Source organism: Ptychodera flava, chromosome 6 (genome assembly GCF_041260155.1).
Source record: "Ptychodera flava strain L36383 chromosome 6, AS_Pfla_20210202, whole genome shotgun sequence".
Taxonomy (NCBI): domain Eukaryota; kingdom Metazoa; phylum Hemichordata; class Enteropneusta; family Ptychoderidae; genus Ptychodera; species Ptychodera flava.
This window is the reverse complement of record NC_091933.1, coordinates 33,052,478-33,068,437: the sequence shown is the minus strand read 5'-3', so window position 1 is coordinate 33,068,437 and position 15,960 is coordinate 33,052,478. Positions and strand designations below refer to the sequence as shown.

The following is a 15,960-nucleotide window of genomic DNA, read 5'->3' as shown; positions in this document are numbered from 1 at the left end:
CATTAGATCTTAGCCTATTCGTACGATGCTAATTTGGGCTAGAACTTTTACTTTGCAGTAATATTCTCCGTTACTTTTTTTAGTTTTATATGTTAAATTTTTTCGTGTTTTTATTTTGTCAAACTCTACAACAAAATCCGATTGGGGGGGGGGGGATTTACGTAAGCCGTGCCATATGTGAGGCCCGAGGTTTTCATAAGTGTGGCTCCCTTATTCACAATATGCGGCAGTAACTCATAAACAGTATACCGTGGACGGCCCCACCTTCGGCCTCTCGCGTTTAATCGGCACAAGTCGTTTATGTCAGTCACATGACATTGTTATCATTCTGTCTGCCGTCATTTTGAAGTTTGCAAAACAGCAGACCTCTATTTTCGGGATCAAAAAGGACGTCAGAGAAGCTATAGCATCACTGGAAGGGGATCTCTATAGTCATATCATGCTGGATCGTCAGATATTTGTCAGCGTACATGTAGCTTAGCAATGGGAACATCAAGTACGACGTTACATTTACAAGACAGCTGCAGAGGAACTTGCGGTGGAGGAACGATGAGGGTGATGAGTTACTATTTCAGTGGTGCAGGTAATGAGAGCCTGAGGTGCATGTGGAAAACTGGTGTGCACAATAAGGGTGACGAAATTACACTTCAATCACTGACCGACAGTGCCTATATAATCTATACTGCCAGAGTTAGCTAAGACTTCAGACTGCATATAGCGTTTGTCAATTATGTTCATGAAATATTCGTAAGCTAATCAGAGACCAGCACTACAACCAGGTATTTATGTATGTTTATTGTTACATTTTTGAACGACAATACTGATAAGTATATTGTTGCTTACAGAAATGGCTTCCAATAATCACAGTAATCAGGAGGAGTCACAGTTGGTTCTTCAGCAGCTGCGGAGCCCTGATGTGCAAAATGTTGTACAATCCATTTTCAGTGGGAGAAGAGGAAACGTTTTGCCAACTGTGTTTCAAAATCAGCGCACCAGTGCTGGTATTGTGAAACGCAAAAAGACCTCTTTTGCACAGCCTCAGCTCACAAAGAAAAAGAAATTTATGTGCTACAACCTCAAGTTAGTTGTTTTGCCACACATCCCGACCGTGCTCGACAAAGAATGTCCCTGGGATGGTAAGCCATTGACAACAGTGGACTTATGTTTGCAACAAAACTTGGGGCGAAGATGCAGTGCGCAAGGAAATAGCAGATGCTCTGCAGGACTGTTTAGACTTCAGTGGAAACTTCATTTATGTGGACTGTAAACACCGGCCAAAGGGTTATGTTAGAAAGCGTGTAGCATCAACTAACTTCAAATACAATGCAAAAGGCTTATATTCCATAAGATCAAGTGGTGCAGTTCATATTATGTTGATGACACCAATTGATTTACAGCCCAATTCAATGTTCACTCCTGATTTGAGGATGATGACATTGGTGACGATGACATCCATGAAGTTGATGACATTCGTGTTAATCTGGCAAATACAGCAGAGTTGGAAGATGATGCCTCTAGTCTTGTTCAGGATGAGACACAAGTGACTGTAGACATAGAACAGGACATTGTAATCCCCCAGAGGCAAGAAAGTACCTCAACAGTAAAGGATGTACAGCGGCAAGAGAGTACCCCAACATCTGCAATAAATTCCTTGTTGGAATGCGAGCCTAGTAGACCTAGTCTCTCGACCACAGTGCTATCTGAGTTTGAAAACAGGGTACAACCTTCTGAAAAGACATTTCAAGATTTGTACGTAGTAAAGGAGGAATTTCCAAAGTATGGTAAGTATTTCTCAATTTAAAGCTTTTGTTATATTTACAATGTAAGTTTTCAATCATTATTCAGTCATAGGAGAGCTGCAGTATACTCAATACTAACATGGAACAAAATAATCAGTTGAAATCACCATTTGACAATGATGTATCGAATGTTATGAGTCTATCATAGAATCCAGTGGTAACTAGTGACAGGTTAGGCCACACAGTCATTACTTTTCTTAGAGGTTCAGGGAAAAAACTGATGACATTGACTATTACATGGAAAAGGATGTTTTAGAAAATTATGGAAGTGATTAAAATCTATCAATGTGCGATTTTATAATGAAAGTTCTTTTATTTTTAATTATTTTTCATGGTTACAGCGCATGTTGTCATTTGCAAATAACTTGAAAATATCAAGTGAAAATTATGCAAGATGTGCATTCAATGAAATCATAGCCCATAAAAGGGATTGTGTACCCCGGAGGCAGGAGACAATTTGTCCTATTGATGGCAGGCAAAATGGTTACCTACTTTTAGGCAACAATTTTGTAAAAATTTGTGTGACATGTAATTTCATTTAGCTATAATTGTATGCAAGAGATGTATAATGTATATATTGACAGTCAATTTTTTTGTGTTTTCAATGCAGGTATGCTGAATGTCAATAACACTTGTGCCCTAAATGTCGTCACAGCACTTTTACAGTGTGTTCCAAGTATTATGAAGCTCCTGTGTGACACTTACATGTGCTTGCACTCAAGGAATGAAAACAAAGACAACAGTATTTCTGCAATTATTGAGGTAAATATGCATTGTACAGGCCAAGTTAAAGGCATGGTTCAGGCGTCAGATTGTCTTTTGCCAGGAAATTTACTTGCTAGAAAACGCTATGACTCCTCCAAATTCCTCTTACAGACTAGAACAAACTCGATCCCTTGGATCGAATCCCCTACCTTTATGGCGAGCATGGTTTGTCCGTAGTGTTTACTATACATGTTTACATTATATATCATTTTTGCTCACTGAGGAAATGTTATGTTCAGTAAAGTGTCAAGTAAGGAAGGTTTGTGAGATAGTTATTTGACTTTTGAACTATATGTTTCTTTCACATCCGTACTCTGTCAAGGCTTATGTGATATAATTGTAATATTTTGTATGGCTTCTTAGAATGGGTAATAGTTTGCATTATGGAAATCATACTTCATCATCATCTTTATAAATTTTTCCCAAAACTGGACTCTGGAAGCCTATACACTACTTTGAAAAAATAATGTTCATAAATATAAAAACGTCATAGATAGTGTTTTGTTCAGATAGTGTTTTGAAGCAGTCGATCATAAAAGCTGATGTACTAGATTATGAATTTGTCTCCATGTCGCAGGTTATGTCTCTTTGAGGACAAACAGAATCTTCCGAGACTGAAGTGTATGAGTATGCTGTGGCAAATTTTTTTCAGCACTTCCAAGTGTTGCCTGAAAATGGAGATACGGATGAAATCCTTGAGCAAGTTATAAACAAGCTAAAAGAAGAGCAGGTAGGTAAATCAAAATAAATATAAATGTATGTATATCCTCCTTTACAGACACCACAGAGGTAGGATGGTGCATATGTAATCAATAAAGCACACCAAGTATACCATGAGATTTGGACCAGTTCCTAACATACAAGCACAAGTGATAGTTAGTGCATATATGAAGTGAACTGGTCAATTTGAGTGGTATATTACTATCCCTGGTTGTGGTTAATTGCTATCATATCATAACAGTGTATTGAAAAGGATTTTAGCTGTTGCTGAGAACTCCCACATGTGTGAGCATTGTTATATTGTGAATATACCACTCTTATTTCCACGTCTCAACCAATCAGATCACTGTTGTTGTGTTGTGAATACTGGTATGATACAGTAAGTAATTATTGGTGTATGCCAGTGAGTTCAAGTGGAAATATGATGTGTATTCTTCCATGTTGGTAATACTAGTACATAAGCAGAGTCAAAATTAAGACAATAGTGAGAATGAACATTCCAAGTCTACAATGAATTATAGTGTCAAGGAATCTAAATTTACTATAACCCAAACGGGATTCGAACCCCCACACACTCACGGCAACATCGCCTAGCTGATAGGCCTCACACAAAACCAGTCGGCCACTAGCTGCTTCCAACCCAAAAGAGTTGTCACTGTTGTTGTGCAAAACATGCACATTTCAAATTATGACACGTTTAAAACACATAATCATTCATTGGTAACAAATGTTCTCCAAATAGCGTAAAATAGTTTGTCATACATGTGATATTCAGTGTTTGTGATATAATGGCCATGAAATGTTGACATAATAACATTAATTAACTTTACAGGATCTGACCAATCCAATCCATAAATTGTTTTATGGGAAACGGAGCAGACTGTGGATGATACCTGGTGTAGAAGAGAGTGAAATGGTTCAAGAAAATATGAATAATATCCTTTTATGAATCTGTAGCATTCATTTCAAAGCTACATGTCTCACATGTTTAACCCTTTACCTGCCAGACAGTATCACTTCCCCATCAGGCAAGTCAGTAAAAAGCGGTATTGATCCAAAACATGACGCATTTTCACCCACTTGGTTTGGTCTGTTATAGCATCTTTAGTCCACAAAAATCAAGTTTACAGTATTTATAATTTCAACAGCTTTCAAATGTACAGTATTATATTAAAAATAGACACCATACATGTATGTATATGTTTTGTTTCATTAGTTTTAAACATCTTTACCTGGTGATGAAATATGGACTTGGCAGGAAAAGGGTTAAAGAAGCTGAAGGAATTCCTGGGAATCTTACCTACTTCATTTACTACATGTTGTATCATGTATGCCTGCTTGCCTGTGTGGAGCAGTGCATGCATGTGTGCAACATCTTGCATATGCTCGTAGCCTGCTTATACATGTACATGAATATCTGCAATGTTCATCTGCATTCAGCTTGAAATCATTGCACCAGCAGCTTATGATTTTACCATTTTCAATAGATTACACTGACAGCAGACACAGGACTTCTTTAGATTGAAAGTACAAAGACTCGGCAAGTTCGTCCATACGTTGCATAAAATTTAAAAGTAAAATATACACAAAGTTCTGACAATATCGGAATCATTCAATGACTGTCCCCTATGATGATGTTATGGGGGCAATTATATATTTGTCTGTGTAATGAAAGTCACCATATTTAATGGTGGGCTCATGAGGAAAAGGATGTGAAGATGCTGAAAACAATTACACACTCAAAACTACAAACCTATTAACTTTACATTTTATGCACATATTCCTAATTTGATATACACAATTATTGAAACCATGTTGATAATGTAAGTTACATGCATGGAAAAGTATCAAAAAATGTCAACAGAGTATTACAGGTCAATCACTCATATTTTACACAACATTAAACATATGGCATCATTTTTTATTGCCAATTTGCCTTAATTTGTGTTTTGGTACCAGTTTATTGATATGGATGATATGCAAATACATAGTTGAAATAAATGGGTACATGCTAAAATATTGTAACTAATATTTACTGGACTTTAAGTATTTTGTGGTTATTGTCATAGTTTGATGATATTCAAGATTATTGAAATGCCTTGGGATCACAATGTGGAAATGGGAAGAGTGCAATCAATCATCAAAGATGCTACTCTGAAAACATACCTTGTAACTTTCATATTTTTCAAGTGTATTCCTTTTCACATTTAGATACAGATTAGTTGAAACTTAAGTTCCTGAAAGGTGAACAACCTCTGAAGATTGGTTAAAAATCACAATCTCAAAACTTGTTGAAATAAATTACCATTTGTAGTGGTGGTGATTTATAATGCACAAAGAGAACTACATATTCACCAAATGTGTAATGTTATTTTTATGCCTTAATTATATATCACTGTCATGGTATTCTTACCACATCCCCCGTCATTTGATGGGAGTGATAGCAGCTCTACCTAGCCTATTTAATGCCATGCTAACAAGACGTCATATTTATAAGTTTGGTGATATGGCTCCACATATTCAACAAGAATTCCACAGAAGATGCAACACAATGACTGAAGGTAGAGAGAATTTGAGAAAATATTACTTGAGAGTCCCACTTATTAATTTTTAAAATAAAACACAGGTAGACTGGCAGACACACGCAAATATATTCAGGCACACAAGCAGCTTTAGTATTATGGAAAATTGTAACATACCAGTGTGTTTTCAGAGAACGGGCCCATAAGTTGCATTGTGAATGTGCCCATTTTTTTGTTGGCCGCCATTTTATGAGTGCTGCACCTGTTTATTATTTAATCTGTTAAAAAAATGTAGGCATGGTCAAAATAAGCAAGCAGTGATACTTCTGTGCATGCCCTTCACGTAGCATATTTACCTGTGATGAACCAACTTTGATCTCAAAATACAATCATGAAAATAATGCATAAAATTTGCAGCTATTGTGGCTTTAAGGCCCAGACCTGACTTTTGAACTGAAATTGTCATATATACATGTACCCTGCAATGATGATATCATAATAGTCTTAACTTGTGACAATAAAACGGCACAATAAATATATTTCAATTGCTTCATACCATGCTATTGCAAGGACGGTATTGGCTGTACAGTAATTACATGTATCAGTAGTGATGTTGCTGTAACTATTTTGCTATTGTGCTTGAAAAGGAAAGTCAATTTTTTAGTTGACGAATGCAATGTTCCCTATAAATGCAAAACTTTAAATCAGCCTCAAACCAACCAAATTGCCTCAATTTGAAAATGGGATGTAAAGCTAGAACAAACCCTTGGAATGTACATGTAGCACAATACAATGCACCCATTAGGCAGCTTTAACTGAAAGCCTCTCTGTACTTCTAGTGACATGTATAGGCCATTGTTATTAACCTTTTCACCACCATGGTTTGGCCCAATCCCATTGTTATCAATGGTGAGTGTGGACCTGTTTACAGGGAATTGGGGTGAACAGGTGAAAGCTGTGTATGTTTATAAGTAGAATTTATGAGTAAATATTGCATGTATCTATAGATGCATTATGTAATGGGGTATATGTATAATTCTTTTTATCATTTAGATTCACCAGTTAACCACATTGATTTTTGGACTGAATGCCCAGATTTGCTTTCCATAACGATTGAGCGACAGGGATCATCTGGAAAGGCAAGTTCATAACCCATTATTTCCTGTTTTATTAAAATTCTTAAACAAGTACTTATTGTTCAGTATTGAATGTGTTGGTTCACATATAAGCATATTAACATTGAAGTATGTATTGGCCATTCATTGACCATGCCATTGATTGATCATTGATCATATGACTTACACCCATGGATGAGTTCGTAATGGGGACTTTATGCCCAAGAGAAATAGCCATGTCAAATGTCAAACTTTTATTTGTCACCATGCACCTTCATGCGTTTGGAGACTGGTCAATGGGTCAAAGAGAACACTTTCCATTATTCTAAGCTACACTGGTTGATGAAGCTCTTGAAGTATGACATATGAATGTTTCAGACCCCACCGAAGAGAAATAAACTTTTTCATCACCATTTTCATGCAACTTTCCCTTTGAATAATTATAACTACATCTGAGAGACTGATTATGATTAAACCGGTCTTGCTAAGCTTTGTGGAGAAAAATTAAGCTATAATTGTATTAAAATTGTATTTATTTCCATAGATAAACAGTGCTGTTTCAGTTCCACAAGAATTCATTATTGAAGATTTAATGGAACCACAAGATTTCCTTGCCCATTACACAAAAACAAACCTTGAACTGGTTGCAGTAATAGTGCATTCAGAGATCAGAGAACACTACTTCCTCTTGACAAAAAGAAATATGTCTGAATGGTAAGAATGGACCTTCACTTATTGCAGTGTCTATAGAAAATGTAATGATGAGCAACCTCTTAAAAGGAAAGATTGAGTAATAAACTTTTAACTCCAGCAAATGCGAAGTATGCATATCCGATTGTGCATTTATCAGATACATGTACAATGTAGCTAGGTATCTTGAGTAAATGGTAATTAGATATATTTTATGTCACAGTAGAGCTTAGCCCCTAAGATTACACTCATGTAATTTCAATAGAGTGAAAGTTAACTTTTCGTGTAACTTTGGTTTGGACAAAGTTATTTCAAGATACTCCTCTTCATCACAGGTGTTGATATAGCCTCAGTGGCTATGCCTGCAGCATGGAAGTCTTGCTTACACCAACTACTGAAGATGTTGCATTGTACTTTGTGTCAGATGGCGTGACCCTTGTCACGAGACAGCTAGGCTGCCTGCGTGCAAAACGTGCATGGGTATAAATGTTATCAAACAATGTGATATGTTTCAGCAAAATTGTAAATGTTAATGCTCCCTACTTTAATTTTTTTCCTCTTAATTTATTATTCTTTATAGCTGTATTGCAGTCAAATATCAGCCGAAGTAAAACCCATTGAATCTGTATAGGCCATGACATACCGGTATGATAATTGATACAATCACAAGAATCATAGCATTAGAATGGTGGCAATTTTGTAGTCACAAGTCATCTTACTGCTCTCACTCATGCAAATGAGTGACACATGTGCACTGTGTTCAGCAGTCCACTGCACCAGCTATTCAAATTTATGCATATTTTAACCCTCACATTTTTGTTTATGTCAATTTAGGTTTATATATGATGACAGCAAAGTCGCATCGTTCCAAATGACTACTTCTCTGTGGAAATATTTGCAAGGGGATCACGCAACGATTCCATTGATATCCTATATATATATGTATAAGCTAAACATTGTTTATATGTCAAGGACAGCATATATTGACAATGTTTATGGTATGTATGTATGATATATATATATATATATATATATATATATATATATATATATATATATATATATATATATATATATATATATATATATATAATATATATATATATATATATATATATATATATATATATATATATGTATGTATGTATGTATGTATGTATGTAAGTATGTATGTATGTATGTATACTATGCTTTACTTTATCTTTATATCAAAAGTAAATGCCAAATAGTTCCTTTTGGGGTGACCTTGGATGACCTGCTCTATTTTAGGTGTCACAGATGTAAGAGGATAACACTTGTCATGAACAAAGTTGCATAAGGTCTATTTAAAAATACTAGTATGCATTTCCTCTGACCAAACCTATACTATTTGGAAACCTTACCCTGAACTTCTTTCACATTTTAAAAGTCATGCATAATTTTGCCAAATTAACAATGAAAATAGTTGAACCACCAAACTACAAACCATTTCCTGATAACTTGTTTATGGAAACAAATAATTTTATTTAATGCCTACAGTACATTTGGATGATTTATATCTGAAATGACAACAAATTGCTGTCACTTATTGAGTGAAAAGCTAACAATAGGGATTGAGAGCAGTTTATGAGAAATTGTGGTAAATGCATTGCATTAACAGCTTGTTGGTGTAGTCCAATTCCTGTATTTATAAATGTGCGGCAATTATTTTTGCTTTTTGCCTTCAACCATGACCAACTGCATGGTGCTCTCCTTGCTTGCCCTGGTACTTCTCCTGAACTTCCAGCTGTTCGTGGCAAGTGGAAGCAGTCCTGCCTGCACAAAGGAGAAGATGTGCTGCATAAATACACATGTAGTTTCATTTTATTTAGATTATGTTGTAGTGAAAAGTCTGATTCCTTAACTTGTGTTCCAATGGCTGCATTCTATGCCACAAGCAATACAATGTCAGCTGAACCAGAAGTCAGCCATGAGGCCTTGACAATTGCAAGGAAAAGGTAAAACCTGTAGTTGAATTCACATCATAATTAAATTCATGCCATGTAGCAACGAGATGTGAGCTTCATTTTGTGTAGCTGTAGTAAAGCTTAGTCTCATGTATAGCTCTGACAATTCAAAAACTAAAGAAAAATGATGGTTTGCCTGTGACAGCAGGAATTTTGAAATGTTATGCATTAAACCATACATGTACAATTGTCAAATATGTTCTGACCTTATATGCACTGGGATAGCACTATTTGTACAGCAGACCAGCTACCTAACATGTGATTGAAATTGATACAAAGATGATCATGCATTTATGATATTCATCTCCATCAGCAATGCCAGTAATTGCAAGCATGGATATCAGTAAATTGATGCCTTTAAATGTTATCCTCTCCATAATATGTTAATTTCAGACTACAGATACATATTGCATCTGAAAACTGGACATCCCAAACAGGCAGTAAGTATTGTATGTAGTTATATGTACATGTATTTGATGAGAATGGAGTGCTATAAGAGATCTGTTCATATAACCACTCTTGAAAGTGAATGGTCTCCAAGAGAGATAATAATGTCACTGGCGGCCTTCGAAAGTAAATCAGCCAAAATGTTCCTCACATTATTGGCCAATGATTACATGGGTATTGCTCATAGTAGCTCATAAACTGAACGTTCCGATCTGTGGCTAGTTTCTGCATCTGTATATGGTTGTAAATGTATGTATGTATGTATGTATGTATGTGTGTGTGTGTGTGTATGTGTGTATGTGTGTCTGTATGTATGTATGTATGCATGCATGTTTATGCATGTATGTATGCATGAATGTATGTCTCTATGTACAGTATGTATGTATGTATATATGTACTGGTATGTATGTATGGGTATGTTATGCATCTGCATGTCTATCCACATCAAAACTCCAAAGCTGCAGCGTACCATCTTTGTATTTGGTATACAGGTTCACCCAAAGGTGGCGATGTGAATTTGTTAGAATGAACATGTACTTTCAAAAGTATGAAAATGAGGTAAAGAATGAGAAAATCCAGTAAATCGCTAAAACTCTGAAACCGCAGGCCACGTTTTGCTGACAGTTGGTGTGCATGCAGGTTCTTTATGGTGACTAGTACTTAGATTTGTGATGATCGTTGTGAAAGATACATAATAACATGTTCATATACTTTTTTTCAGTGGAGTTCGAGGACATATTCACTGCAATTGATCACAAATTTAAGGGTGTAGTTGGTCTCAATCACATCAAGGAGAATGTCAAAGCCATCATTGCACATCATACATTAAATATTATAAGGAAAGCTGTAGGAATGCATCCAGAAGAGGAGCCATTGAATTTGATTTTTGTCGGTGGCCCAGGTACATGTAAGACAACGGTAGCAAGATTGCTTGCAGGTAATTAACCCAACATTAGATATTATCATCTTCCTGCAGTCTCCTGTATGAATTGTTTTGTAAAGGCATGCATGGAGATAGCAAGGAGAATAAGGAGTCACAATGTGTGCTTATTAATTATATGTATCCTAACTTTGCTCTGGCATTCTAATATCACTATTGCATGAACATCCTTTCACCATGACTGAGATATATGTAATGCAGACTGAATTTGACTGAAAAGCATGTGTTATAACCTTTGGACTTCAGTGAAAGAATGTTAATTTCTCATCACAATAAGCCATTGTATGTCAATTTTTGGCAAAGTTGAGACTCTTGTTTTTATTATGTGAAACTGAAGACATGGTACATTTGCCTGTATATTTTTATCGCATTATGAAGCTCCAATTTTCCCAGGCATTCCATAGATCAAGTTAGGCTTTCAATATGTGGCAAATAAGCTCTATTGCACAAGTGAAAGACTGCAATGAATCCAGCATTTCAGTCAAATACTGATTGTTTATAGGAATTTTTCCATAGTCTGCTAGGTCTCACATGGGTGTTGATTATAATTATTATTTTCCTCCCGAGAAAATGTTGAAACACTCGCTATTTAGCTGTCCACATAGCATCTGTATGCATAAAATTCAATGTTATTATTTACATTGTAAGTCTATAGGTCCAGACGAGAATACACTTGTCAACAATGACAATGCAGTTTACACCTGTTTGGGTTGAGTTGACAAGCTGAACACTGTGTATCTCTATGAACATGCTTTTAGGGACAAAAGTTAGCATTACTGGCCTTCGCTTTGACATCCCATGCATATGAGGCATTTCAGTGAACTTTATTAGATGAGAGAAATATGAAATCCACTCATGAGCAACATTTCTTCTGTCACCCTATGGGAAAGTCATGAAAACCAAATTTGATTATGAATATGATTCAACTTAGTTAATTTGATAGCTTAACCAATTTACATTTAGGAGAATTATGATCATGATCTCGTGCACATCTATCCCAGTTCTAACTTTCAAATTTGTGAAAATTTAACTTTAATCATCCCTTTAGGTTGTTTACATTCTGCTGGCATTATACAACGAGACCATACTGGGGAAGTGCAAAGAGATGATCTCGTTGCATCTCACATTGGACAGTCCGAAGAAAAAACAAACAAAGCAGTGCAACGTGCCAATGGTGGTGTTCTGTTCATTGACGAAGCTTATACATTGTACAAACACAATAGTGTCAATGACTTTGGTATGGATGTTATCAATACGTTGATGAAGTACATGAATAATGATCTACCATCATGCCCATCGCCTGTCATCATCATGAGTGGCTATAGGAATGAGATGACTAAATTCCTTGAAAGTAATGAGGGATTGAAGAGGCGTTTTCGCAGTCCGTGGATTTTTCCAAACTATACACCGTTGGAGCTAGCACAAATATTCAAGCAAATTTGCACCACGCAAGGATTCCAGCTGGAGAGCCAGACAAATCTCACAGATATATTTAGTGCGATTCCAGCACAGATTAGGATTTCACTTAATGGATCTCTCTGTGCACGTTTATTGTCACACATCAAAGATATCATTGACAGACGTGTAATGCAAAAGAAACAAATCAGTCATATTGCTCTAATACAATTGAGCAGTATAACCAATGAAGATATTGTGGCAGCCCTTCAACAAGTCTGCAGTTACAGTACTATCACACAGACACAAAAGGAATGTGATCATTTGTGTGCAAGCACACAGACAGAATGTGAGATGTCTGATACACAGACACAGACAAATTTGTCTGCAAACACTCAGACAGAATGTGAGATGTTTGACACACAGACACAGACAGTGTGTGAGTATTTGTCTGCAAACACTCAGACAGAATGTGAGATGTTTGACACACAGACACAGACAGATTTGTCTTCAAACACACAGACAGAATGTGAGATGTCTGACACACAGACACAGACAGTGTGTGAGTATTTGTCTTCAAACACACAGACAGAATGTGAGATGATTGACACAAAGACACAGACAGTGTGTATTTGTCTGCAAACACTCAGACAGAATGTGAGATGTGTGACACACAGACACAGACTGTGTGTGAGTATTTGTCTGCAAACACTCAGACAGAATGTGAGATGTCTGACACACAGACACAGACTGTGTGTGAGTATTTGTCTGCAAGCACACAGACAGAATGTGAGATGTTTGACACACAGACACAGACAGATTTGTCTTCAAACACACAGACAAAATGTGAGATGTCTGACATACAAACACAGACAGTGTGTGAGTATTTGTCTTCAAACACACAGACAGAATGTGAGATGTCTGACACACAGACAGATTTGTTAGCAAACACACAGACAGAATGTGAGATGTCTGACACACAGACAGATTTGTCAGCAAACACACAGACAGAATGTGACGTGTCTGACACACAGACACAGACTGATTTGTCTGCAAACACACAGACAGATTGTGAGATGTCTGACACACAGACACAGACAGAGGGTGCACGTTTTCTGCAAACACACATACACAAACAGGATGTGGGCATGATGTAGAGTCACACACAAACTCAGAAAGTAATGAATCGTCGTCAAACTTAAAACCAGTGACAAAGCATACTGATGTAGACCATACTTTGACAGCTGTAGGTACAATAAATAGTACAGCAGACATGCAGATAAAAACTCATGTAAATGTCACCCATAAATTATATTATACAAGGGCAGCAGCTCGACTAGCTGGATCTCAAAACGGAAAATTGAAGTAATTATGTCTTTCACTCCAAATATTAATAGTAAATTGTTGAAAGTAATATTGCATTACATGGCACTAATTTGAATACAGTATGGGGACAATTAAGGTTTGTGTTGTATTTGTGATGTGGACCATAAAGGTGTCTGTTTGAAATGCCTTTTATGAACGTTTTTGTCTTGGAAATCCATGAATGCTGCATAGACAGAGAGATTTCCTGTGTTTTACCATGTTTTGCTCACACAATGTGTTTAGGTGTTAGCAATTGTTTTTAGTTCCAAATTTCCACATGTATAGGTAGCAAAGTAGCAGGTATCCACATACCGGTATGTCCGGAAAATTGAGTAAGCTACAGGTGTTGTGTAAATGTACATGTATACATTTCAACCCATCCAGATCAAAATCTTGTGTATCAGCATCTGATTCATCTTTATCTTTGGTGCATGTAGTTGCACCAAAGGGTAGAAATGTGAATCATGTGAATTTGTCCATGTATAAGTATTTAAATGAAGTTCAGGAAGGCAAAAGCCTATGAATCGTTGAATTTGGATCAGAAATCACTGACCGAACTGGTTTTGAAACTTGATCCAGCGATTAATTTATGTAGTTCAATAACACTGTAGTATATAAATTCAGGATGCTAACTGAAGTTTAGATAGTTATAGTTGTCCAGCTTTTGCGGATCAGATATACATGTAGCTTGGAAGCAAGTGAGTTAAATCAATCAACCTGATGTTTTATCATTGATTCTTTATAGTGTTGAATGCCACTACGGTATACTGACATTATGTGCATGTCATTGTCTACATGTATCAAGACCTTTTAGAGGGAGACATTGTGACTGTGTTTCCAGAGGATGGTTAGGTTCAAATACGTGCATTGGAATTCACAAATTGCTTGTTAGATATTTATACAGGTTGCAATGTATGGTGGGAGATATGTACAACCTAGTTTAAGTAACGAAAGGCTTGTTTTTCAGTTTTAATGAGTTTTTGATGTTAATGATATATGACGTAGGCTAATTATTCTCATGAGCTTCAGTGTAATTAAATCATCATCACGCAAAGGTAGTACAAATGGATACAGGCTATGAATGTTTCTGTTTTTCTATGATCATAAGACCTATTCCGATATTATACTGAGCACAAGGGTAGTTGTATTGATATATAATTGTCAATGTATCAGCTGCATTTTCATGCTTGTGTTTTTGTTTGTGTGTCAGTTTTCATTAAAATGTTTTTAAATTTGTTATTGTACCCAGATTAGACCATATCCTATAATTCCAAAAAAAATTTGCTTTGTTCTTATTTGCTACATTTGAAAACTGAATGTTGTATCAGGTACAAGTAGGTTACATCACTTTTTTAAAATTGACATGCATATCGTTAGTTTTCATACAATAATATTATTCCTATTGTTTGGAAGGACTGAAATTACTTGTTATCGAGATTGGACAACGCCACGCTTGTTCATGTAAAACATGGAATGTAAGCATAGAGTTTACAGTGTTATGGCATGGCTTTTTTGTTTACACTAAAATAATTGTAGTGATTGTTAATTGTAGTTGGTTTGGAAGCTTTAATTTTGCACCCTTTGGAAAATGCTTCAATTTTTAATATTTTTTTCTGTGGCATATTTTTGTTCTAATATATCACTGTGCCCTTTTTCAATGTGCAAGCAAGCAAATGAACAAGTCCACATGCTGAATGACCAAATTGAAGTTTGGTAGTTCCTAACCATATCATGAGCCATCAGTGTACATTTTTGTCACATTCATTTAACTTCACATGTTCACTGTTACATCTTCTTTGATGTTGCGTTATTGTTTTATATACTGGGAAATCTGTTGTTTTCTTTTGTAAATGCACCACTCACCAGTGTACAAATGCATTGATATTGTAGATGTATCAGAGTTCCCCTGGAAACACAAGTGCAATGTTATTAGGGGACAACAGGTCAATGTTACTAGGGCTCCCAAAGCATTTACCTATTTACATATAAATCTTCACAAAAACAGTGTGAATCCATCAGTTAATTTGCCCCGTTTACTATGCTTCACTCAGTAATAATTGTTTAATATTTTATGTTTGAATTGGTGCCAACCAAGGCTTTGTATACTTGCATACCATTCAACTTCTCTATGATTAGCCGTGATCAACCTTTGATAAAACATGATCAGCCAATATGCTTCCAAAGTTTTCACAACAAAACAATGGAAAGTTTTGCAAA

At 36.0% G+C, this 15,960-nt stretch overlaps 2 protein-coding genes and 1 long non-coding RNA gene across 3 annotated transcripts; all 3 read left to right on the top strand.

Moving 5' to 3' along the window:
• Positions 1-483: 483 nt before the first annotated feature.
• LOC139134451 (uncharacterized) lies at positions 484-5,077 on the top strand. The gene is made up of 6 exons (XM_070701312.1): positions 484-583; positions 846-928; positions 1,427-1,781; positions 2,410-2,561; positions 3,217-3,294; positions 4,117-5,077. Exons 1-6 carry the CDS (start codon positions 484-486, stop codon positions 4,231-4,233), a joined length of 885 nt encoding a protein of 294 aa, XP_070557413.1. The 3' UTR covers positions 4,234-5,077.
• Positions 5,078-5,718: 641 nt separating this feature from the next.
• Positions 5,719-8,594, top strand: LOC139134333 (uncharacterized). The gene is made up of 4 exons (XR_011552786.1): positions 5,719-5,845; positions 6,860-6,945; positions 7,466-7,635; positions 8,446-8,594. It is a non-coding gene; the product is annotated as an uncharacterized lncRNA (long non-coding RNA).
• Positions 8,595-8,840: 246 nt separating this feature from the next.
• Positions 8,841-13,970, top strand: LOC139135540 (uncharacterized). The gene is made up of 4 exons (XM_070702977.1): positions 8,841-9,587; positions 9,990-10,036; positions 10,765-10,980; positions 12,032-13,970. Exons 1-4 carry the CDS (start codon positions 9,217-9,219, stop codon positions 13,321-13,323), a joined length of 1,926 nt encoding a protein of 641 aa, XP_070559078.1. The 5' UTR covers positions 8,841-9,216; the 3' UTR covers positions 13,324-13,970.
• Positions 13,971-15,960: the final 1,990 nt, after the last annotated feature.

Excerpts from the sequence above, each read along its gene's own strand:
- LOC139134451 (XM_070701312.1), top strand. The coding sequence starts at position 484 with ATGGGAACATCAAGTACGACGTTACATTTACAAGACAGCTGCAGAGGA. Across the intron at positions 929-1,426 it reads GCCCTGATGTGCAAAATGTT|GATGATGACATTGGTGACGA; the intron begins GTACAATCCATT and ends TCCTGATTTGAG. Across the intron at positions 3,295-4,116 it reads ACAAGCTAAAAGAAGAGCAG|GATCTGACCAATCCAATCCA; the intron begins GTAGGTAAATCA and ends TTAACTTTACAG.
- LOC139135540 (XM_070702977.1), top strand. The coding sequence starts at position 9,217 with ATGAGAAATTGTGGTAAATGCATTGCATTAACAGCTTGTTGGTGTAGT. Across the intron at positions 9,588-9,989 it reads TTGACAATTGCAAGGAAAAG|ACTACAGATACATATTGCAT; the intron begins GTAAAACCTGTA and ends TGTTAATTTCAG. Across the intron at positions 10,981-12,031 it reads GGTAGCAAGATTGCTTGCAG|GTTGTTTACATTCTGCTGGC; the intron begins GTAATTAACCCA and ends TCATCCCTTTAG.